The sequence below is a fragment of the Lagopus leucura genome, unplaced genomic scaffold (assembly GCF_019238085.1).
Source record: "Lagopus leucura isolate 7727_CA_CO unplaced genomic scaffold, USGS_WTPT01 Super-Scaffold_100052, whole genome shotgun sequence".
NCBI lineage: Eukaryota > Metazoa > Chordata > Aves > Galliformes > Phasianidae > Lagopus > Lagopus leucura.
The window spans coordinates 596634-605086 of NW_024962298.1; the positions used below are offsets into that span (position 1 = coordinate 596634).

General features: G+C 45.4%; 1 protein-coding gene across 1 annotated transcript in view; it reads right to left on the minus strand.

Moving 5' to 3' along the window:
• Positions 1 to 8453, minus strand: part of MYO9A (myosin IXA) — a 161910-nt gene that overhangs the window by 43585 nt on the left and 109872 nt on the right. The window contains exons 12-14 of the mRNA XM_042885759.1: positions 3972 to 4093; positions 2714 to 2855; positions 1833 to 2028 (exon numbers count right to left, since the gene is read on the minus strand). Of these exons, the coding sequence (XP_042741693.1) occupies positions 1833 to 2028; positions 2714 to 2855; positions 3972 to 4093 (460 nt within the window). The remainder of the gene's footprint in view (positions 1 to 1832; positions 2029 to 2713; positions 2856 to 3971; positions 4094 to 8453) is intronic.

The following is an 8453-nucleotide window of genomic DNA, read 5'->3' on the forward strand; positions in this document are numbered from 1 at the left end:
CACTGCACAGCTCTCACTTGGAGGGGAAGCCAGGAATGCTCTCCAGCAGAAAAGGTTTACCTCATTACAGGAATTAACTTTAGGTAAACTGCTCCCTTAGTTCTGCCTTCATAATGGTCAATTGTCAAGACTCTCCCAGTTCAGTAATTATTCAGTAACACTATGAAAATGCAGGTAGGCAGAAATTCAGCATATAAACTCACTGGGGAATGTTGGGAGGTTTAGGACAATCTTTAGCTATCCTGTATTTTGAGGGTTCCTGGTTTTTGTTTTTTTCTCTTTCCTTAGGGGGGGAAAAAAAAAAAAAAAAGTTTTGAAGAAAAAAGTGGGCACTTTTTTACATAGTAGTACATTGTATTGTATTGTATACTGAGTGCCAGAAAAAGTCTGTCTCAGCCTATGCTGAATACTGGTTGGCTTTGCCACAGAAAGTGGTACAAGAACTGAGTCTTCCAAAACTGCCTGAAAACCTCCTGACTGTTTTATGTCTATGCATAGATATAAGAAAGGCACAGCACAAACTGAAGGCCGGGAAGGCAGAGATGAGCACAGCAGTCACGACTGCTCCCAAGAGGCAGAGGAAGCAAAGCAGAGCTTGAAACCAGCAGGGCAGGAGCTCTTACTTTCAGAGCCTTAACTTCTTTGTCCTTCCCTTGAACAGCTTGCTGTAGCTCAGCTTTGTGGGATTTATGAAAGGTGAAGAGGCAACGCTAGGAAAACGCAAATTGAGATTTTCCAAGGTCAGGTATTTGGGGTGACGTTTCTCCCAGTGCCAAAGAGTCACGTTTCAGGAAAGCTCCTTCATGCAGGGAGGCTGCACACGTGGAACATCCCCCCATCCTCCACTTGGCACTGCAAAGCACCGAGGTCTAAGCGCTGCCTTGATGTGCCAGGCAGACACAGGTTCCTCAGCGATGCCCTTTCTCTCAGCCCCTGTGGAGCAGCTCAGGGCCTCAACAGCTGAAAGCTGGTTTTGTCTCCTGCATTTCCTGGGATCTGACCAAAGGCTGGTATTATTCTCCCCCAACAAGACAATTATTCTTTCTGCTTGCATGGCTTCCCTATCGATGTGCCTCGTCCCCTGGCTCCCCTGATGCACACCTCACCACGTTTCCAACTGAAAACAAATGGGGCAGCTCCGTGCTTAATTTAACTCAGCTGACGTTTTCCCTGCTGATGCTCTGATTTCATCATGAATTTCAAGCCCTCTTGTGCCCGGAAATTAATAGTAATAGTTTGTACCCGTCTTCCCAAAATTGCTTTAATGCAGAGAAACGTTCTAAAAGCACAGCCAAGTATTGCCTGCCACAGCATGATGATGCACCATTACTCTCATTTAATTTAATGCCCCTGTGTTCCACATGAGGACAGCTCAGTGGTTCTGCATGACTGTGAAGCAATGAATTTTGCTAGACCAGGGGCACGCTCTCTTTCAGCTTGAAGGGTGAACAGCTTGAAAAACTCTAAGGAGGAATTAATCCCCATTTTTTTTGCAGATGTAACCCTAACTGCTAAAGAAACCCTAGCTAAAAAGAATTTACTGCCTGATTTTTGTATTTCTGTTTGAATCATTCAGGACTTCCTACGCAGGCACGCAGGAAGAAGTGAAGCAAGGTAAAATGAAGGTCTTAGAGCATTAACATCCTACTGCAAACATACCCACCAGCATAACTTTGGGGTATCAGCTGTCTATATATTTCTGTTACTCAGCTTTTTAACAGACCATTAGCTCCTAATGAACCAGGCTGGCTATTTAAAATACCGTAGTAACAAAACAAACTCATGCTGCCTGTGAAAAGCAAAAAGCAGAGTTAGGAAACCGGCCCACTTACCAGTTTTCTTCTCAACGTATCGTTTTCCAGCCTCCCTAAAAGCAACCATTGCCCTGAAAAACGCCCGGAGCACGGCCCAGCGGAACACTGCCACCGGGTCGATGCCGATCATCCCACAGATGAAGGCATTTTTGCTGCTTCGCAGGAGAGCCACAATGTCTGGGCGCATGTGGTCTGTGTTCTTCTCACGGAAATCCTGGGGAGAAAGGAGCAAAATAAGGAATCTCTGCGAGATGTACTGCAGAGCAACTCAAGTCATGCTTCTGCCTTATTTCTCCTCTCGTATTAAACACCTCTTTACCTCCAGAAAACAAATGCACTGCTCTCTGAAGCATGAAAGAGAAGGCATTTAAGTTTCTCATGTGTAATCATTGCATTACAGATCTGCAGACCTGTAAGCACCAGTATAGTCTGATGCATAAGCTCATCTTCACAAAAATCCTTCTGCTAATAACTTACGTGTGCAAGTGGGGTAAATGTAGAAATCTCTCACATGGGATTTCAGAGGACCTGCACCAGTGAAATGCTGAGACCTGTGCTCATGTAGCCTGTACACTCTAATGATGGATCAATAAAAGACAGTCGGTTTTCTCAATGAACCAACCCCAGAAACATCAAATTAATGTTTGGGGTGCAGCAGGAGCCTCAGTGCACGTCTTCAATTCTTCCCCAAATACCAAGACTAGCAACAGGGCAGAGAACAGGAAGATCATCCCCACTGCCACCTTCTCCTCGCATGCTGTAGCTGAGTTTTTCACCAAGCACTTCCCTCTCCAAGCTCGCTTCTTTTCTCCAGCCAAGCCCTCTTCAGAACATCTCTGCAAAGCCTAACAAGATGCTTTAAGCGAAAGCAACTGCTGGGGAGCAGCTGGGTGACAGACCTTCACTCCATACTTGACTTTGCCTGCGTAGTGTTTGATGATGAAAGCTGGCTCCATCACTGCTGGAAATTCAATGTAGGAGTTCCCTTCGTGTTGACGCTTGAACTTGTCCAGCAGGGTCTGGTTGGTGGCTTGAGGAAAACTGGTTGGAAAGAACAGAAATGGAGTATAGAAACTTCACCTCTTGCTTGACCAAAAACAGTAAAATAGAAGTATTCTGAGCTTCCACTTCAATGACTGCATATACCAAGTGCACTTTTGTATGCTGTCAACAAACAAAAACAAGATACACGTGCTGCCTGACAAACTCTTTGCTGATTCAATAGTGATTTGAAACCAGTTATAGAAGGCATATATTCATTAAGGACACTGCACTGTATGCCCAGTGCGTGTCAATCATTCAAAATAGGGGCATTTATGTGAAACTCAGAGTTTTTGGGACTGGTTTTGAGGCTTTGAACACTCAGTCTTACATCTATGGCAGTATTTGTGCACCTAGGAAATCCTGAGCTAGCTCACCTACAAATGTTAACTTAAATTACAGCAGTTCCCCAACTGATCCTGGCCTAGGAAAGAGGAAGGAAAGAAGTCAGAGTACATTAGCCCTGTCTGTTGGTAGCAACAAGCCAGTTCTTCACCCTCAAACCTCAAGGAAACCCACAGCATGGGGGGACATCTCACAGCAAATACCTGAGCATGCAAATCTCAGCTGCATCTGAGGCCATTAAACCCGACAGAAGGCAGCCCTTGTGTGCAAGTGTCCCTGGTTTTCCTGGGATTAATTTTAGGACTAAATTGACTAAGCCACCTTATGGCTGGATAACAGCAACTGCACTGCCTGTTTAATTTCAAGCATCTTCATGTTATTAGCCTGAGACACAGACAGAAGCAAAGCAAATGGAACTACTGCCCTTCCCTCTAACAGAGGAAATTACTGAAATAGAACCATAGATATTGTTTGGTCAGGGCTTTTTGCTTAGCTTGCTGATTCTCCAAGTGCTTTTGTTACCACCTTGGAAACAAAACCAGTTCAGCCTCGAGAGCTATGAGCATCTTTCTAGGAAAAATCACTCAGAAAAATTACAGGAAGAGCTAAGATTTGGGGACGAACACTTCCTAAGCACAGATCAAACACCATTAGCTGAAATAGCACTTCCAGATGTTCCCCATTTACTTACAGAGGCAAAGCACTTATCTTTTCCTGCTCGCAGCCCCAGCTCAGAGGGCAGGCTCAGCACCCCTCACGGCTCTCACTTACTTGCTCTCCTCATCCAGCAGATGGAGCAGGCCGGTTGGCTTCTTGCTGATGAGGTTTATGCAGCCAGAGTTGTCAATGTAGTCGATGTTGTGCCAGCTAATCCCTTCTGCTCTGTATTCCTCCTACAAGAAAAAGCACAATTAGAGGTTACAACCATACTGGCTGTAAGCAAAAGGAAATCAAAGGGCCAAAGGGTTCCAAAGAAACTGATGCATCATTTATCAAACCAAGCAGCTCTTCCACCACAGTGACAACAAACGTTTCTGATGCAGAAGAAAAGAAGACAGGGACATCTGTATGACTTGTGTTACGTAGAACCATGTGGCAACTGACAACTTCAGGCATAGCAACCTTGAAAACTGCTTCATGGACAGCAGTGGTAGCACTTTGGGAACGAATCATCAAATGCACCCCACATTTTATTAATGTGCAGTAAAAAAAAACAATGCTAATTTTGCCTGCTTTCTCCTAGGCAGTAAGTTAGCTATGCTGCAGACTGGGCCTTCAAGAAACACACACAGTTTAAGCACACATAAAGCTATTAAAAGAAAACAGTGGTGCAACACACTCATTTAATTACACAGAAAAAGCAGTAAAACTCCCCGTTCCTCGCTGGACCTCCCACTTCTGTGCCCAACAGCATCTACGGTCGTGCTGTAAGTGCTGGCAGTCCCCAGGGGCACACATCACCAGAGTAGGTGTCAGCAGAGTAGGAATGGGGATCTGTCCCCACATTCATCCTGCTGTACCCAAAGCAAGCCGTTTGTTTTCCACCAGACAGCTGCGACCCTCGCTCTTCTGGAAAGGGCCATCTCCTCTGAGGTGCATCTGCAACTGCGTTATCTAGAAAAGTCTTCTGGAGAAATTATTTTAGTGCATCTGGAAGAAAGTAGAGCTGTTCTGCTCATAAAAATCCTAATCTTTATCATATGCTTTTACGTAACAACTTGTGACTCACTCTCAGAAGAGCGATATTGGAAGTGTTACTCCAGATGCTGGAAGAAGCAGCACCATTCCAAGCTGTGATTTTACTTTTCTATTGTAAAACACTTTGAGAGTTGGAGAAAAAAAAATTAAGACAGACCTCCTCAGCTGCAGCAATGATACACACATAGGCCAACCCAATTCGGTTTTACTGTTCTTTCTGCTTTTACTGCTGAGTGCAAACCTTTAAAAAATAAGAACGCTCTTCTAGCTATCCAATATATTAGCATGAACCCTTCATGTATTATTTCAAAGAACTAGAGACCTTTAGGACAACCCATGATGAAATTTTTGTTAAAAAAATACAAGATATATCACCACGATCAATGGTTTTCAATATTATATGTCATATAATGATGCTCTGGAGCGAGACTCGACTTTCTATTATTACTTACCTAAACTTGAAAGAGTGAGCTTTTGTAGTTTTCTTTAAGCAGAAAGTGCTCCACAGCACTAATTTCAGACACACATACAACACCTCGCCCACCCAAATCCTTTCTTTTCACAAACGTTGCACCAACACATGCAGGTGGAGGTGGATTTCCCATTACCATTAATAAAAACTTCTCCAAAACGTCTCAGGAACCAAAATTCTCAAAGTATTCACCCCAAGCTGGATGCCAAATTCAACACCTGGGGCTTCACACAGCATCACTCCAAGAGCACCCGCTGTGTGTGTAGGTGTGTGAGTGTGCAACAACTCTGAAAGTGGCAGAGCTGGAAAAGGAAACTGCTATTTTGTTTGGAAAGCAAAAACCCAGGAGATGATGCGCTCCCACAAATCGTTCCCAATTTTGAGCAACCAGTTTGACAGTGAAGATAGTCTTCTGGAAGGCTGTCAGCCCACTAAGCCCTTCTATCCATTCTGTGTTGACACAGCAACCAGAACAGCTTCCCTTAGCACTCATGGTGAAGTGTGGAGCACAAAGCCCTCAGTGCTCAGAACAGCACGCATCCCGCTGGAACAAATTCCTGATAATAAGGAACAGCTCTGCATTATTCATTTTCTATTTGCTTTTGCATCTTGGATCTCTGCAGCACAACCAGGATGCTGAAAAAACAGACGTACTTGACAAAGATTTGCTGCATTTTTAGAGCAAACCAGGAAGAAAAGTTTCTAGATGGAAACCCTGCCAACTGTAAAAGAATGCCTATTTCTTGAGCAAGCATGAGCTCTTCCTGAGCGATTCAGTGGAGAGCCGGCGATGCATGCGCTGGTAATAGGAGGCAGCATCATCCATCAGCAGCCTGCTCCTGACAGCTGCTTAATGGCATGCAGGGGCCATTAGTCCTGCTTGGGACCGGTCCTTACCGCAGCACTGAGCACTAAGATAGCAATAAACCTTGCTGGGATCAACCGAGCACAAACAAGCCCTCAGCGTGCTCCTCAGCGCCCAAAAGCCCTTTAGTTTCTTGAGCCTGAAGACCTAAGCCATACAACCCTGATTTTGGTATTGAGCACAAAGCCAGGCCGCTGAATATTGCAGACAGACACCCAGCTGAGCAACTGTGGGTTTTCACCAGTTACTGCTGCAGCTGCTGGCTTTAATTACACAACCCAACAGCAAAAACACCCCTATTAGCCATTATTATTCTTTCTCTTGCTCTGGAGCTCTACATGCTTTTTACCCCCCAGAAATCACCTAGAGCTTTAAGCCTCCATACACCGACCCTGGGAACATACCACCTCTCTGCTCCACATATTCCAGTCCAGTCACAGAATCAGAATGGCCTGGGCTGCAAAGGACCACACTGATCATCGTTTCAACCCCCCTGCTGTGTGCAGGGCTGCCAACCACCAGTCCAGGCTGCCAGTTCTCCTGAAAGCCACTGAAGCTGACACTCGTTGTCCTGCATGGGAGGATCAGCAGCTGCACACTTGATGTCGCTGTCAAAGCCTTCCTAAAAAGTTCTGCTAATCCAAATTTGGTACAAAGAAACTAGTAATGCTAGCTGGTTTTCCTAAACAGACCTCAGAAAATAATTTAGTTTCAATTGGTTTACCAGTTTATTGGCACTTCCAAGTTGCTTACTGCTATTACTAGATGGGGAAAACTAGTTAATGATTAACACACTAGGACTCATTTATTCAGGTTCCTCTTCAGCTCACAGCACGTGTGCGATCCGAGGCCAAACACCACGTCCCTCCTGGCCTGTTTCCTCAGTCCCAGGATTTTGGCTAAAAAAGGAGTTCTCCTTGGCTAGTTTTTTCCCCATCCCTCTCAAGCTGTGGATTTATTCCCCCCATCCGTCCATCCGTCGCTCCCTCTCTTCCATCCCCAATTCAACTTCTGGCTGCGATGGCCAAATATGAATTGGGATTACACTCCTCAAGTAATAACCTTTTCCATAACAGCTCGGATGCAAGCTCTCATTTCGGGACAGACACGTACACAGCAAACACCAGAGCACTTGTTCCAAAGCACAAATGGAAAGAAGTTTCCCTTAGTCCATTTTTTCCCAGCATGTTTCCAGTTCTTGGTTTGGTTGTCTTTAGAAAGAGTCACAGTCCGAAAGGACTAACTGTGACTTTGTGATCTACCAGATCTTTGCTGGCTTGCAGAACACCATGCAACCCCTGCAAATAAAAGGAGCAGCTTCAGGGGAAGATCCCTGCTGTCTGCAATGCATACACCAAACCTTTCCTGATGGTGGGATCAGAGTCCTGCCTGCCAGTGGCTGGGGAGAGGTTAACTTCAGAGCGGAAATTCCCCAATTTTTGTGCTATTAGAAGCAAGTGGACAACACATGGGGTGTGCTCAGACCCCTGGGGATCACAACATCTGCAACTCTCCAACCTAATCCAGCAAGTGGGAGTGACAGATCATCCATCACAGTACTTGGTCCTGGAAGATACGCCACTAAAAGGTGAATCTTGGCATTTCCAGAAGTGTTTGCAGCCTGACAAACCACACGCACTGCAAAGGGTTTGTTGTCTTTCGGATCCTGGATGAAAGAACAGGTTTCAGCTCTTTTGCCAGCGCTGACCGTATCGGTTCTGCAGGTAAAATGCCCTCGCAACACCAACTCTGTGGGACTCGCACTTACAACACGGATCCCTGACTGTGTGTTGGTGTTACCAGGAATCAAACCACAAATTTCCAGTATTTGCAGGACGTGGTGGTGCAGCGAAGCCCACAGATTCCTATTTTTTGTCACCCTCTCTTAAATGCACAGCCTCACTCTCTGCAGCCCCAGCTCACTGAGACCCGCTCTGCTGGAAGGAACAATGCAAGTTTGCTGGAGAGGAGCACAGGGCTTTGGCTCCCAGACATAAAACTCGGCGAAAAGAACTGAGAAATGAGCCAAAAGCACACAGAGTCAGGTTTTTCAGAGTCTAGCAGCTCAATATTTAACTCTATCAGGTGAGAAATTACCGACTGCTCTCCTCTAGAGCATCCATAGGTAGACAAATACCTTCCAACCTTGCATCTCAGCTGTCGTGATCATACTGGCACAGTGATGTGGCATCCATAGGGACACACACTGCATACCAAC